General features: G+C 37.8%; 1 protein-coding gene across 1 annotated transcript in view; it reads right to left on the minus strand.

The window, feature by feature from the left end:
- Positions 1 to 2452: 2452 nt before the first annotated feature.
- Positions 2453 to 17685, minus strand: part of nrxn2a (neurexin 2a) — a 129497-nt gene continuing 114264 nt past the window's right edge. Inside the window, exons 16-20 of the mRNA XM_078266310.1 lie at positions 13182 to 13353; positions 10141 to 10230; positions 8109 to 8437; positions 6541 to 6625; positions 2453 to 5061 (exon numbers count right to left, since the gene is read on the minus strand). Of these exons, the coding sequence (XP_078122436.1) occupies positions 4259 to 5061; positions 6541 to 6625; positions 8109 to 8437; positions 10141 to 10230; positions 13182 to 13353 (1479 nt within the window). The 3' untranslated portion in view covers positions 2453 to 4258. The remainder of the gene's footprint in view (positions 5062 to 6540; positions 6626 to 8108; positions 8438 to 10140; positions 10231 to 13181; positions 13354 to 17685) is intronic.

The following is a 17685-nucleotide window of genomic DNA, read 5'->3' on the forward strand; positions in this document are numbered from 1 at the left end:
CATACGAGGGTTTCTGCCACGGAGTCAGAGAGTGATGGCCGGAGTCTGGAAATGTTTTTAAGATGAAAAAAGGCGGATTTGGTGATAGATTTGATGTGAGTATGGAAAGAGAGGGTGGAGTTTGGGATTACACCAAGGTTGCGGACCTCAGAGCATGGGCAGGTGGCGCACCCGTCAACATCCAGGATGAAATATCCAACCTGGAGTTGCTGATGGATAAGAAAAGTAAACAAGTTTTCATCAAAATATATACGTTAAAGTACAAAAAGTAAAAATACTCATGATGCAAAAGAAAGATAAATCATATCACTGGATAATAATTATCAAAGCATTACATTTGTACAGTTAGGTAGGGCTAATTTCAAATGTCTATACTGCTGGATAGCTTTTTCTATCAATATATCATAATTTATGAGTTAGATTTATATTTCTTAACGATCTGAATCTGGAAAGTACTATAGCGTTCAAATAAATGTAAAGGTGAGTAAAAAGCGCAATTCCCTCCGGAAAAATAGTGAAATCTAAGCAAAAAGACAGAAATACGTAATAAGTAAATTACAAGTACCTCAAAATTGTACATACAGACAGTACTTAAGTACAATTTTAGAGAAAATGTACTTAGTTACAGTCCACAATTGCCACATTTTTAACTTAGACCCAACAATGTATTTTAGTTTGTAACAACCTTGAACCTATATAAAGTATATTTTTTAGAAATAGCAGTGTTTAGTAAAACATAAGCTCAGAAACAAGGATTACCTATAGGGCAAATACTTACATTGTGAAGAAAACCTTGGATGTTAAGGAAACAGAGGTAGGTCAGAGTGGATGTGACATACCGGTTGCCATCTGGGCTTCTCTTGTCATAGCTGTTTTATTGAATTAGGCTTGTGACATCTCAGCAATGGGTACAAGCACCCTCCTTGATACCCAATGTCAGCACAGATCAGACTACACTAGACCTGCACTGACACCACACCTCACTTAGCCCACAGGATTGTTCCCTATCACTCCCAGCACAAACAGGCTAATGGGAAGGGTGGCCCTGCTAGTTTGAAATTCAATCTCTCTAAATTATTGTCTTTTGTGACAAAACTCATCTGTTCTAACATAATAAATGATGGCTGTATTAGTGAGGGCAACCAGAGCCCATACATCACATCACAATGATCTGGACCTCAAGTTAACCTTTGTCTCCATCTTACAGTTCCTTGTGCTCTCAGTAGGGGGTAGTCAAACAACACAACACGTGTTCCTGCTGACAAGCATACAGATTATCCAAAAAATCTGCTCTTTTTTTTAACTGGAATTAATCAGCAAGTCAGGAGACAAAGCAATCCAGAAGACAGGACTAATACAATTACATCAGTACTTTTAAATAATTTAGACATTGTGCCTTGATGTATTGTGCATTTCACACAATTTCTGCTGTAATGAATAGACAACAAGCACTTGTGAAAAAATGGATTCATGTGCTATAGACTGATACTGTCAACTTCATTATTGGTATGCTAAGTCACTCTGTGATGGCTTATGTTTAATATAGTTCTATTTTGTATAGGCTTCGCCCTCTAAGAGCTGTTGCTATTCTTAGAGGGCTATGCCTATACTCATAGAATCTGGAGTTACAATACTTAACTATCGTTACAGTATCTAGATTTGCGCTACATATTAAAGGTGTTCTCCAGCTTTGGTAAATTTGACTTTTTAGTGCCCTAATATCGGTCAAGCACAAGTCCCAAAACACTGGCTCCTTTACTTCCCATAATGCAATGTGATACCGTCTTTTGTTAACAGACTCTGTCTGATAGACGCCCACATCCTTCAAACTACACCACTGTTGAAAATTTTCCAAGCCCAGGCTGAGTTACACAAAGTGTGGTGTGAATCCCCAGTGGCCCTAACCGGGATTGAGATTGCTTGATATTTAGTTTTTTAAGCTTCCTGTGTCCAAGTAAGCCTCACTGAAATCATTTTATTAATATATACCTGAACTGGACAGCAGCAGGTAGTGTAAGGTGCAGAGAAAACACTTAAAACATTTCCTTTTATAATAAATAATGGACAGCCAGGCTTCACTAACACACCAGAAGTATGCAGCGCTCAAGTGAGGAAGAGAGAGAGAGAGCGAGAGAGAAGAGAGTAGGTGATGATGAAACTCAAGTGTAAGACACATTTTTAAAACACATCATGACCTGCAATTTATGTGAAAGGCAGTTTCCTCATGTTAAACATGTTAACGCATCTTGTTAGCAAAGTGTGACCTTTGTAAAATTACATCATTAATTCATTGCGTTTCTTTTATCCAAAAAAATCGCCGAAGCATAATCACTGCTAGACAGATTAGTACATTACATTGATATTAGAAAAACTGTGGCTACATACCTGATTCAAACCATAATTGTTACCTAAAATCCTTATTCATTCCAGTCCACTCTGGATTCCACTGACCTTAAAACTATATCCTTTCTGTCTCTCATTTGTGAATTTACAAAAAGCAACACACAACACAGGTGTGTACAAAGTATATAATCAAGTGTATTTTCATCTTTATCCACGTTCTGTACACATATTAAGATCCATTTCACATGAACACTATACAATAGCAATGAGTGAGGAATGGAATATTTTCTGAGTGCTGAGCAGCTCATGTTGAATGGCACTTTCATAAAAAATAACAGGAAATCACAGAGCATGAAAAAGTAAATGTAGACATAACTCAACAGAGAAAATGGCTTTATATTATCAGATCCATTGAGTAACAGATTCAGCACATATAAAATGCACAATGCAACAAAACAAAACATTTGTTTGTTCCATCCTTGAGTTTTCTCTGAATAATCGGAACTGTAAGTAATGCAAAAACAAAAGATTTTTGCGGCGAGGAGTGTGCTTTTGTCTGGATTTAACTAAAAGGCAATCTAAAATGTAACGTGTTAAGAGGAGTGGTAACAAGATACATCGAAATATCAGAGAAATATCAATACAATTCACAAACCTTCAATTATTCATCTCATAGAATAGTCTTTTAGTAACTGATAGAAAAAACAATACATGTTTGGCTGCTTTACAAGGAATATCTACTGTATGTCTCAAAGATATGTTTACATTTTCAGTGTGCTTTTTGAATGATCCCATGAAGAGTGAGCCAGCCTCTGGTGAGGCAGGTTGCTTCTCCCGTTCCATGAAGAAAAACATTCTCAAATGTGAGTCTGTGTTCCCCCAAATTCCTTTGAAGGTGGGGCGGCAGCGGTTTTAATGTTGTCATGATATCATGTGAGGGGGGCAGAGCATCTCAGATGTTTAATTTTCTTTATGCCTGTTCCCCTGCGTACACAATGCTTTTTCAATCTGCTAACCTCTATATGTACATACAAGCAATGTTTACAGAGAAATACCTTCACTGGTGTAGACTGACTTGCTCACAATTATCCCTACTTGGAATGGCATGGAAAACTGACTGTGACATCTCACATACATAATGTTTCTGATCCATCATACTATAAGGTTGACTGGCTGGAGTATGGTGGGTGATTTAATAATCCCTTTAAAATGCTGTCTTTTTTTCCACGACAGCTAATATATCATGCCTCATTTATGATACTGCACTGGCAACATTGTAATACCATCTCTTGTGGACGGGGGCAGAGTGACTGGGGAGTTTGAAAACCACATAATGTAACGTGGAGGCTGCAGAGATTATGTGTTATCCAAATATAAGGGCTTTCATTTTAAGTGTAGTCAGAACTACTGGTGTGCTCTCTGCTCGTCTACCATAAAAATTCAACATCTGGCTGGTCCTGCCTCACATATCATAACGGGGACATTGAGACTTGAGATAGAGCATTACAAAGAAGTACAAAGAAACATTTAGGCAAATCTGTCTGGATGTTCTCAGCACTTTCTTTACTGTACCATGCTATATACAAAGCCAAAGTGAGAATGCCTCTTCCAAGCTTGTTGAAAACATGAAAAAATGATACACTAACAAAGAATTGGTGAATGCAGACTGGGTGCATATTGTGACCCAGAGAATGAGTCCGATCTTGTTCTGTAGATGAGGATTTTATCACTTTTAGGAGCTGGGCAACATTGACTTTTGAGAAAAATGCAACTGTTGAAAGCAAGCTTTGCTTTGTATACAGTTGCTTTTTGTGGCCTGTTTCTCTGATGGTCGACCTGACAAAATCTGGGAGCAAAACAACAGCATCCTCTCTCATCCTCTTGTTTCAGTCCACACCTCTATCCTTCTCCGTTCTCAGACGTAATATTCTTTGTCTTTGTTCTTTTTGCCTTTTGTGATTGCCTTGGCCACAGAGGCCGTTCCTGTGCTTTTGTCTTTGACCACTGCTCCGTTGCCCTCCACAGTGGAATTGTTGGCAAAATTGTGGCTCTGGTCTGTCTGGTAGGAGCCCTCGTCCCGGTTGCGGTACTTGTACATGGCATAGAGGAGGATAAGAATGCAGAGAGCAGCAGCAGCCACAATACCAACCACCATCCCCGTGGTGCTACTGGACTCCCTGATCACCTCCACGGCACCGGGTTGGCTCTTTTCATCAGAGGCTGTGGGGTTGGCTGTGGGCACATGGGGAAAATTGGGGGGGTAGGTTAGTCCTGGTGTGTTTCGGGAGGATGGAGGAGCAGGGGGCAGAAGCACCTGGTCACGGGTGTTCATTTTGCCTGCGGGGATGTGGAGCTGGTCAGGGTTGGTGGTGGGAACATAAGGAGGTAGGGGGCGGGGTTTCTGGACTCCACCCTCACCAGCGGTGGGAGGTGGAGGAAGGACTGTCCTGTCAGTGACCATTGGGGAGTTATTATTGTAAAAGTCCTCGTCATCTGATTCCGTCATCTCCCCAGAGCCGAAGGCTGAGACCTCCACAGGGTCACCACAGCCCTCCTGGTCCGGGGGGCAGGAAGGGTGAGGAGGGAGTATCAGGGACTCTTTGGTGGTTTCAAGTGGGGATAGGAGGGTAGGGGGAGGAGGGATGACGGGGTAACGGGTGGCGATGGATGGGGACTCAAGGGAATCCACTGTTATAATAGGCAACACTAATTCACCTCCTAGAAAGGAAACAGAAAAGGTAGGGGATCCTATATTAGAACGGGATTACAATTTAAATTTGGGTTGAAAAGTTGCACTCATTAAAATAGAGGCACAATCTGTTTATTATGTAGAATATTACTGAGAAATTAAACTAAAATTACCTGGCTTATCAGTGATATTAGTCGCACATATTACTTTTTTACTTATGCTAACTTCTGTAATACAGATTATTTACAACATTTGGCACATTAAGAGAAAAACAAATCAAAACCACCATTCTTGAACAACGTATGCAGTTCTCAATTCTTATATGGAGTCAATGTTTGGGTGTGCAGATTTCGATTGTGTAATATTATGGAAACATACTGTAATACAAAGTACAATACAGCAAGAACATTAAAGAGCTCACATGTAGACATAAACATACAAGATGACCCATGAAAGGCGGCAGCTGAATGAAGAGCATATAAAAGACAAAAGAACAGTAAATTAAATCGCCATGCTGCTGTATGCAGGGGTTAAGGGATGACAAGAGAAATCACAGATTATTGAGGTTATTTAATGAAGGAATCACACATGGAATATTGTGGCTTACTGAAAGCAACCAGTGTGTCGTATATATTTAATCACTATTTGCATATATAGATTCCTCACCAACTAAACCCCTATATTTAGCTCTATGTATATATATATATATATATATATATATATATATATATATATATATATATATATATATATATATTGTATATGCCATGCATTGACATTTGACTCTGCGCTTTTTTTTCATGGCTGCTAGGTTCTCTTTCATCATTATTCGAGTCACACTTTGCAGGGCCAGTCAACAACAAACAATTTTGATAAGGTCATATTAATAATTGAGGCACCCATAATAAGGGCAGACTCCTTCCTAAGTTCCACAGCTTATTCCTGTCACAATCCTGATCTACTGTCTACTGTGTTCCATTCTTAATGTATGGAGTACTCTTCATAAAGATTTTCTTTGTCCAATTTGGTGAGTTACAGACATGACTTTAGGTTACAATCTCAAAGATCTCTGTTTCGTTGTCTTTGGCAACACCTATGGTGATAAGCGGTAATTGCAGGTGCAGCTTTTGAACGTCCCAGGTATGTCACCACACACACACACACACACACACACACACACACACACACACACACACACACACACACACACACACACACACACACACACACACACACACACACACACACACACACGTTGTTTGTAATACTGCAAATGAAAGGGCTTTCATCAGGCTTAATCACCATTGTGTTACCTCATTTGGCATGACAGTGACTTAACAGTCATTTATTAACTTAACAACATTCATCAAGCCCCTGAATAAATGACAGCTACAGAAACATGAAACTGAAGAGGGAGAATAGAAAATTTTCAGTCAGTGTGTTTTTTTCTACAATCTTGTTGGATGAGAGCTGTACTCCCATTTCTTTTTTCACCATGGCTGACCCACCTGTTCCTGGTTCACACTCTTCCAGGTCCTCATCATCACTTGGACACTCGGCTGATGCCACCAAAATATCATCAGAGTTCTGCGGCTAAAAGGAAAATGAAGAAAAGTTGTTGTTTTCAACAAATATACAACACATTTTCATTATCTTTTTTTGCTGGCTGACTGTCCTATTTAAGGAAAAACTGCAATATGCAGCACTGTACCACTTTTATGTTTTTTGCTTGGAGCAACACGAGTAAGACTACAAATCCAAAATGTGCCCATATGCAGCTGCTTTTTATCTTTCACCCCTGTGGCCGACTTCATGTGTTTACGAACGAACAAAGTACTGCTGGTGGAGGGTAAATTCTCAGTAGGGTAAATGTTTTACATGTTTTCTTTAATTCTCTATAATTTGGTCTTTCTACAATTCCTTTATAGAAATATTAAAAACAAATAATTATTATATGCTAAATCAGTGAATATGTCTAAATTGGATGTTAGTGTGCACAGTGGACTCAGAATACCTGAGCAGAGCGGGGAATAAATGGTTCACAAATGGATTACTTGGATAAATTGAAAAAACAGAGAAGGCAATTTTAGTGAAACTGGACAAGAGAAAATGTAATGAAAAAATGCAGTCTGTATTTTTAATAGGAGAGGCAGGGGATTTGGCTTTGAAAACGTCAAGACTCCAAGTACAACTGCTGAAATCCTTTCAATTTGGCAGGTTTGCAGCATTTGGATTAAAATCAAATCATTTGAAATAGTTGTTGGTATGTTCACCAGTCTAGAAGCTGTGACTGCTCAATGTGTGAAATTCAACTGTGTTCACTAAAACCTTGTTTTATCATAGCTGTGCTAGTTCAAAAATATACTGTAACATGAATGTTTTATTATGTTATTATTATCCTAGCACACTTGGAAATAAAGAGAATTATGTGATGAATTCAAGCTCAGATATGTAGGACCAAACCTGTTGTAAAATGACATGCACACAAATATTTAATGGCTTTATGTATCATTTTATTCTAATAATTATCGCATATGGCATTTATGCATAATGCATTTGACAATAAGGGAAAATAGATTTTACTAATGATTTCATTGTATCAGAAGCCTTTGAGAGTGCAGTGATGATCATGTGCATTTCTAAAGAGGTAATTGCTGTATGTGGTGTGTTTCCAACTTTGCAGAACTTTCCTTCTGATTGTTGTTGTTCATGTTCAATTCAACACCTGCACAATACACACAGAGTTCATCTTCCTCTGAGACTCCGCTGTTCAAATCTTAATGACTTTAAAATCAGAAAAATAAGCCAATTTAAGATTTTTGGTATTTTACTTTAAATAAAAACTTTTCATTTTTAAAGAAGGAATTAGATTTCCTTTTTCCAAAGTTAAGGGCCATTACATGTGTAGAGAGAAACCGAGGAATCAGATTTATTATCCGATTGTGCCATCACTTACCTCCTGGAAAAGTGGTGACAACAACCCTCATCTAAGTTATAAACCAATTAACCTCCAACTGTCAATTAATTAGGATCCAGTTCTTTTTTTTAATTATTATTCTTAAATACTCTCTCTGACCTTTGAAATGCTCTCCCTCAAGCTGGGTGACCGCTGCCTGCGGGTGGTGGTGGTAGCCATGGTGGTGGTGGTTTCCATGATTGTGGTAGACATATCAGACACTGCCAGCGGGGTGGCAGACGTGGTGTCAGTGGTCAACACAGAGAGCGAGTCCCCGACAAGACGCAGGTTTCCCTCCACCTGCACGCTGGGATCATTTTCTGCTGCCAGTTTGAGCACCTGAAGACCATTGTAGTAGAGCCCTGATATCTGACCCTGGAAGGGCCGATTCTTGTCATGACCGCCAATTTTAATGGCTGCCTGGCTGTTAAAGATGGTCAACTGTCTCCCTGAAGTTAGACAGAGACATAGAGAGAGAAAGAGGTGGAAAAGGGGAGAGAATGGTGGAGCAGACATACAGAAGTCATACGGCAGAGCTTGCACAGTAACATCATTTGAACCAGGTGGGCTTTAGTGATTATATATAACATTAATACTTAGTAATTTATTTAAACCTCAATTAGATGTTAACTTTAAAAGGGGAAGGTTAGTTAGCAGCAAGTCTATGATTTAGATTTAGACATTATACATGCAGGTTACAACCATCAGATGAGGGTTATATGTTTAGGTGCCTATTTAGTCTAAGTGTTTTTATAGAACAGAGAAAGTAATTTTGAATCATGACTGTTGTTAGCAAACTGCCTGTAGGTGTGGTAGAAATTGACTGAAATGTATATATATATGTTATACATGTTATATTGCTGAATCACTGTTAATTATTCTGTTAATTAAAAAGGGGCATTGCAACCTTTGACGTAAAAGAATGTTCAGACAGTCCAGTCATAAAGATTCTCAATTTCCTGAGATATGCTTGGTTCTGACTGGTTTTGGGGGTTTAAGAAGATGTCTCTCTTTATAACCTTGTTCTCAAGGCAGCTTTGGTATAACTAAGATAGTGGTGAAGGGGCTTAGCAAGCTGACTCTTTGCAGCATCTGATGCATGGAGTCTGTTAACTGGTACCAGTACTTTAATAAATACATTCATTTAAGACAACACATTTAAGATTGACCAGAGAGTGTTTTATTTTTATTCATCAGTTGGGAAAAAAAGAGCAGATGTTTGTCAAGGATATATACAGTATTTATCTCTTAACTCCAGAACAGATGGTGCAAGGATGCAAATCTTATGACTGCTTCTTGAAGTGATGGGTGTATTATAAAAATGTCCCACCCTTCACTAACTTCATCAGCCATTAGGCCATTGATACATGCTCTGCTCTAGGCTCCCTCTAGTCCAATTGTTTCACCTCCTGAAAGGGGCAATGATATCTAACAGCACCATTAAATCAGAGGAGATGGACTGCAGTACAGTAATAGGCCGATTTCTGTATACTGAATACTTATTAGCAAAGTTATTGGCTGCAAACAGTGATCTACTTTAACAGCCTGTGAGGGTTGTTTTATTGCAGCAAAACAACTTAAGTTTGGGAAGCTGACATGGTTACTGACATTGTAGTACAAGGTATGGCAATACAAGGTTACAGGGAAAAAGAAAGGGAAAATAAATTAATTTGGAGGGATCACATCCAGGAGATATATTTTAAAATGTTCAGTTTAGGAGGAACGAGACCTGGCCAACTTATGTCACATGTTAGTTTCACTGGTACACAGCATTTTAATGATTTTTGGTAGAATAATTACACACAGTATCTAATTATACACAGTGGTTAAGAGGGACGATAGAGGGTTAGACAAGGGTTATGTGTTTTTTAGTTAATCGGTTTAAAATCGTTGTTAAGGTGCAGTTTTTCCACAAGATGTAAGGATGACAAAGAATAAATGCCAAGTAGGCTATACCCCTTCGCTTTGACACTTATTTTGAATTCCACTTAAAATCAAAATTCATAGCCAATAGAAAGCCCAATTAAAACGGATGTATACATCTGGGCAACTTGATCCTTGTCACCCTTGTCTTCTGGCACTACACCTCTCATGGGGAAAGGTTATTTAGTTGTTATTTCAAGGATTAATTAATTAATCAATTAATTTTTACCTTTATCGAGTAGCCACTCGTCAACTACCCGACCAAGTCTGTATGGGATTCTTTGTCTGGCAATAGCCAGTCGTTCATTATCATAGTGTCCTTCAAAGAATTTGGAGAGACAGATTAAAGGTTAAAGTCTGCAAGTTGAAAGATCACATGGTTAGAAACAGTGTTATAATAGCTAACAGGTTTAACAAGTTATCAATTTTAACCCAGCTGTGAGTTAAAAGAAACTTGGGCTTTACTTAGTGTTATCTAGTTATTACGATTAACAGTGTTAATGCTAATTAGAGTAATGTTTAGGCTATTTATAATGTGCTACGCTAGTTAGAGTTATTTAGCTATTTATTAAGAAAAGCATAATCTAAAGTAAATACCAATAACAAAAAAAATTAAAAATTATTTTATGTACTGTATTAAAAAAGAGGTTAATTCAGGTAAACATGAGAAAGCATTAAGAAAATCAGCCACTTCAACAAAGACAATCAGGAAAACAGTTGTTGCATTTAGACAGTGATACACATTCTATAGTTACAGCAGCATAAAGAACAGCAGTATAAAGGGCCAAAGTCTCACCCCACTTTTGTTCCACAATGTATTTTTATAATATACTGCGTGATATACATTATGTTTTACTGCAGCTCCCATGAGATATTGACAGCATGTCTATATATAAAAAAAAACTCATGGGAGCTGTAGTTGTTGAATTCTAAAGAAAAATATGTCTTCATACAATATTTTTAGACTTTATTAACAAGTCCAGTAGGGGATAAACATTTAGCTCTAACACCAATAACTCATTTCTGGGAAAGATCTATGAATTAAATTTATTTATGCAAAACTACATTGTGGAATCAGGGCTAATAGGACCGAAGCTGCTCTCAAGTGGGACAGGACTTCAGCTCTCTATTTAACACATGCAAAACAGAAGAGTAATTAATGGAATGCAAAATACTACAGGAAATATACTGTTTGACACAAACTTTGACAGTATGAATTGCCCAGTTAATAAGGGCCATAAATACTTTTCATTCAGTATTATACTGATCTAGCACTGAAGAGCTTCTGTTGATCATTAGCCACATGGTCCTCACTTTACTCGTAAATTCTGGTTGACACTATTTATGAATTACTATTACTGTGTCGGGTGCCTTGTTTATGTAGAGTTTAGAGATTAAGAACAGGTTATCTGAAAACATGTTTAACCCACATCTTTTGAATGAAAATGTAAATATACAGATACAAATGATTAAGGGAATACATAGCAGTTTAAAGTCAACCATGTTGTTGGACAATGAATAAATAAAGGATTAGGATTACAGCGCAACATGGAAAAGCAGGCACAGTACATGACGGTGCATGACAATTAAAGTAAATCTAACCTAGACAATGTTTTTACTGTAAGCTTTAATTTAAAGCAGGTTTTAAAATAAGTGACATTCATTGAGCCTTTGGAGAGCTGTAGGCAGTGACCTTGTGTTAATGACAAACGTTAGAAGATGTATATTATATGTTTGATGCCCATTTAAAGCAAAAAACAAATCAGTTACCATATGTCTCCTTTACTCAACTATGCGATATACACACCCTTGTTGTATGATTGCTGCTATGTGATTTAGTCATTTACCATTGGAAATGTTTTAAAAAACACTGATTACTGAGTGGAAGCTGACATAGAGTGTATACACAACACTCTTGGCCATCATCATTACACAATTTTGTATTTATGTACAACAGTGGCAGGTGTATGTGTGCTTTGAGCACTAGCTGGAGGCAGAGGGGGGACTTGGTTTCCTACTGCTATGCCAGCTGGTGCACCTGTTCTAAATAAGGTTAATTGGTTGATTGGTTCAGAGCAGGTTAAAGCACAGCTGGTTGTGATCACATTATGTATGTGGAGTTTTTTTTGGTGTATGTGTATATTAGGTATGAGTGTTCAAAGGTTGGTGAGCTTTACACTTCTTGGACAGTACAAATCAGTGTGTGCAAGATGCATTCATTTGGCTTGTTTGCCTTTGTGCTTATGCAGATCTAGTCAATATTTAATATGCAATGCCATTAATGTATTCAAATTTTCCAAAAGCTATAAGCCAGAAGAAAATGTATCAATATAATTTCCAAATATGGAATTGATCATTTCATATGTTGCTTAGGACATGTATATATGTACAGTATTTTACGTATTAGCATCTAACAATTACCTGGACACCAAAGATAACATTGAAATGTAAAACTCATGTACAGTATGACTTGTGCTTTTTTGGTCTAAGCCCTTTAAAGACAGAATACAGTATACATTCAGCCAAATCCATCAATCTGTTTATGTAAAACCGACGTCATGGAAAGGCCAACTTGTTAGTGTACACCAGTGGAATGTAAATGGAAGCACTTTCACTACAAAATTGTTAATGTCAACAAGAATTTATCAGCTGAATTAATAGCCACATATTCACTGTTCAACCAAGACCAAAGGCTGGTAGATTGACAACAACTTATTTTAGACTTATTATGTGCTTGGAACACAGATACTGTATTACATCTTCCAGAAACATCTACAAAATGCCGCTTGGGCCACATACATATCCTCATGAAAAGCCAATTTTAGAGGGAAGATGGTGCTTTAATTTACTGTAAATTAAGATCTTTTCCCCATCGGCTACATCCTTACCCACCTGTCTGCCAAACTGTCTGCAAAAAGGACAGCGGCTAATGAACATCCTTTCATTGCTAGATATACTAAGCAAAGCAGCTTGAGGCAAATGTATCAATTTCAGATTATTTAATTGTTTATGCAATATGGCATGTCCAGTTATATGTGTGTGGCAACTTCATAGATAGCTTATAGAGCGATGAAATAACAAGACAGGAAAGCTGAATTAAAATGAGCCACGGGGTAAAAATTAGTTTTTTGCAAACAGTACATTTCGTAAGTACTCATTCAAGGATTTATGTTTGATAGGCAGACATGCAATCCTCTCTCGCTAATCCAGATGCTCCATGCCATTTTTCTATGTATCATATAACCACACAGTTTGTTCCATCAGTCTTACCTGGTGGATAACGCTCAATGACTGGATGGTTGTCCACCTGAAGAGTGGCGTTGCCACCGCTGCGTGTGAAGCGTACTACATGGTACTTGTCGTCATTTACCATGACAGCAGGCTCATCAATGGCGATGTCATCTGTCCCCACATTGAAGATGACACCAATTTTTCCTTGATCCTGCAGGTGAAAAAAGAATGAATGCGACATATTAAACAAATGAAAAAACATATTTCATATCATAATTATTAAAAATGTGCAGACTATTAGTTTTCAGCCAGAAACCTTGTTTAAGTGGTACAAGCGTATCTTTTGTGACATGGACAGTATGTTCAGTTCTTTCTTTAGGGTGCAGTATCGTTCTCCCTCAGCAGGCAGCTCAGGTTTCCTGATGTGGATCACTCTTGACAAAATCCTTCTGCTACTCTTTTGGTTGAGCAACTTCTCTCCCTGTCAGCCTCTCCCTGCTCCTACCAACCTTCCTCAAAGATCAAAGCTGCTTCTCAAGCCAGCCTTTGGGTGGCACTAATAAGAAACATTGGAAACAAACTGTGTGTGTGTGTGTGTGTGTGTGTGGGGGGGTGTCTCTGTGCCTGTCTGGCCTTTGTACATTTGCTGTCTTGCAGTCTCTCTAAATGCCACACAAGGTCAAGGTGCTAATGTGTGGAGATATCGTGAGCAACAGCACATGGATTTGCAGCAGTAGGAGCACATTATACTTCAACTCTGCTGACTATCTACAAACTGTTAGAAAGCAATAACCTTTGTAAAATACAAATAACATAAAAACCTACAATGTGGCTCGTCAGTCATTACAGTTTGACACAGAATACCCTTTGTCAGCCTGAAGGTTAGGTGCAACAGTAACAGGTTGACAAAGCAAATTACGATGTAATTCATTGGTACTCATTTAACAGGCAGTCAAACGGTTATGCAATGAGTGCCTGTTGTAGAGTATGTCTCACATGCACAATAGCATGTTGTGTACATAAGTAAAACCTCATTAGTATACACAATATTAATAATATGTAACTTTCAGGCTGTTTAGCTTCCCTCACTCAGCTGTGTAGTATCAAGGGCCACGAGTCTGCAAGTTTTTATTTAAACAACCTCTCCTCTCACAGCTGCACTATATCACACCTTCAACCAGAAAGAGGAGAGGAAGTAAACAGTAAAATTGGCTGGTATAGTGTTTTATTGAAATGAAATCCTGCAGACTGCTGGTCCTGCATGGCACCCGGTGTACACAATATTTACTGGCCCTATAGACATAAATATTTACCACAGTGGGTCTTGCACATAGGTCTTGCATTACATTTGGATTCCCTGGCTTTTCTTTCAGAACCGTCCACATATTGCTTGACATATTACACACATTAATATAACTGATTTTCTTCTTCCTTTCTCTCATTCTTTAAATATTGCATTACTCACTGAAAGACCAGAAGTTTAAATATGTAGACAGAAATACTTCTTTTCTTTCCTTGATGGTGGCTGCTATGTGGGATGTAAAACCTGTCTCAGAGCTTTCACCCCCTAATCATATGTAAAATCCTTCTAGAAACCTTTTGAATTTAAAATAATTATTCATGCTGACACAGTTGGTGTTAGAAGTGTTAAGTGTCCTCGGAGACCTTGAACGTCCAATTAATAATATAATTTTTAAGCATGAGAAATCAACTTTCAACCTATTTCATATAAAGGAGCTCTAGCTCCTTCGTATTGAAGGAGCAGCAGGTGGATGGCTCTTTGGATTTTCTTTCTGAATTCTGTAATCACTTAAAAGTTGTCATGAACCTAGGAGGAGGCAATGTGCGACTGATTTATGGTGCATGAAGCTGGATAATCAAATTCACACAAATCAAAAAGAAAATAAAACCCCTCTATGACAAATGTCTATCCACTCACAGTAACTCACTATGAAACTGTAACTTAATTAAAATCAGTGTTACTGTAGGTAAGTAGCAAGCAGCAGGGTGGGAGACTTCTGAGTCACATTTTATTAATGAATATTAAGAAACCATATTATCACCTTTTTATTTACATTTAATATTCCTTATATTTTCTGTAAGAAATTTCTATTGCATTCCTCGCTTACTTATATCCTGCACATGCTGAGCTATTAGTTTATCTATGATTTAATCACTCTTCCCAGGAAGCAAACTAAACTACAGGGTAGTGTGGCCTCAAGTCAAAATCAACCCATGTCCTCTGGACAACAATTAACGTCTCCAGGGCCAGAACACTCTTCAACAAAAGAGTTGCTTCTGTTTTGCTTACTCAGTCTTACAGCATGATTACCAAACAGCCCCAAAGCACCTTTTGACAGCTGGCAAAGCAACACTGCTGCAGCCCAGTTTTAGTAAACAAAAGCTCGGCCTTTCCAGGTCACTTTTTTCTTAATGCCCATGTGTTTGGGTATAAAGCTAGTCAGGCATATCCTCATGAAAAGCCACGCAGTCTCCCACCTAGCTGTTTTGGCATCAGCTCTAATGGAGTATTCCCTGTTTCCTTTCGGAGCTTTCAGTCTGGGATCGAAATTTAGCTGCAGCCTCCTCTAATTTATATTCGGGAAAATGATTTATTATTATAAGGATACAATTTTAATGAGATGAAAACGAAAACCCAAAAGCTCTGTGGTATTGACAATTCTTTTATGATGCAATACCACTGCGGCCTGATACATTTTTAAACCGAGCACAGGGTGGATAGATCATGGTTCTTTTAAGAAGACAAGCACATCTGTCTGTCTCAGTTTGCTACCAGCCAACTGTCTTTCTCTGCATTTGATACGTTTACTCGACTCTCTACTTTACTGGAGCATTCTCCTCAGAAGCAGTTGGTAGCTTGCATCTGTAGTTTTGGGAATTCAGAGACTTCTTATCTTTCCTATTCCCTCTTCATCAAACTCAGCATAGCATACTGTAACATAAAATGAACCTCATAAATACAAACATGTTTTTAATTCTGAATGGGAAACAAGAGTCTACTCCTTTCTTTTTAAAGCAGATTACTGGATGAAAATGACAGATCGCTATAAATAATTAAAAAAAAACTTCCCCTCACACTAACTTGTGAGCTTTTTTTCTATTTCCTTTGAACACATTTCCCAAATGATCAAAGGCACCTTTTTTTTTTTCTCTGAAATTAGATATATCTGAAAAATATCTAGTTATTACTGTAAAATGTATTTCAGCTGTGGGGAAAAACTCTGATTGCAATCACAAAATGAACATTCTGCTATAGATATAACATTTAGCAAGCAGAGCATGCAGTCTTGTATCTAACTTATCTATCATACATTTGAAATGAGGAACCCAAAATGAATGCATGTGGAGCACATACAGAAGGCAGGTTGAGCGCTGCCTTTGAAATATGAAAGTGCCCTCCTGAAATATACAGATTCATGAGTTTTGTGTGAAGCGTTTCCACATAGTGTGAGGCAGAATATTTATTAAGAAAGACTTCCCTATTTGAAAAATCCATAAGAAATCAACTTATGGGATCACTGAGGTCCACCAAAACCTCATCAGCTTACTGTATTATTAATTAACTTCATCATCCTTTCTACTGTAGTTTGAAGCTCTGCTGTGAAACATTGCTTTTTCTAATTATCATCATTTTGCACAATTAATCCTCTGTTTTTGTTTTAGCTTTTAGTCACTCATTGAAAACATGACCATTTGAAAGTAGTGTTAGCCTCTCTAATGTACTCTCTGGTGAATATGGTCTGTTTCTTTTGTACAGAGTAATTGGTCTTTAAAGCTTGTTAGTGTGGAGTTCCATCCACAAAGTTAGTTTCAATTAACCATGGGGCCATTGTAACACAGCAATCTTCTGTATATGATGTGATGATTTTTTTTTGCCGTTTTAATGAAGAATTATAAACACTGACAATCAGATGCTACATTTGCAGCTGTAAAAACGTCATCTTTTCTAAATGATCAATCTAGCGCTAGACTAATGTGATGTTTTCTCTTGTTTGCGCTAATAGTCATATCTGTTAATCCAAACGCAATGAAAGTGCTCTGTTTATTACAAGGCGCCCACATTTATTATGACTGTTAAGGTAGTTTATTAAGGAGGAGTTTTAACTCCTTTATTACATGATTTACCCTGTTTAATAAAGTTCCACTGTGATTATTCCTCACATTGTGGTTTTGAATGGAAAGCTTGATATCCAAGGAAGATTATAAGAGGAATTCTGTTCTCAGGCACCTCATCTGAAAGCCCCAAATCCCTTTAGCACATACAACTCATATATCATTTGTTTCCTTTACTATTTTCAACTCTCCCTTGTGGCCAGTATTATTTTGACCAGAGTACTTCTTCTCTCTGTCTTCACCTAGTTTCCACAGTCTTCCTCTTCTTCAATGGGCAAGCAGAGGAAGGAAACAGACTGATAAAATGTGGAATTAATTATATGCATAAATAAACTACAAGAAATGACAATTTGGGTCGCTACAAAACAAGAAGGTGGGATTTTAATGAAGCTTAGTTAGAGAAACCAAA

The sequence above is a fragment of the Sander vitreus genome, chromosome 13 (assembly GCF_031162955.1).
Source record: "Sander vitreus isolate 19-12246 chromosome 13, sanVit1, whole genome shotgun sequence".
NCBI classification, from domain to species: Eukaryota; Metazoa; Chordata; class Actinopteri; order Perciformes; family Percidae; genus Sander; species Sander vitreus.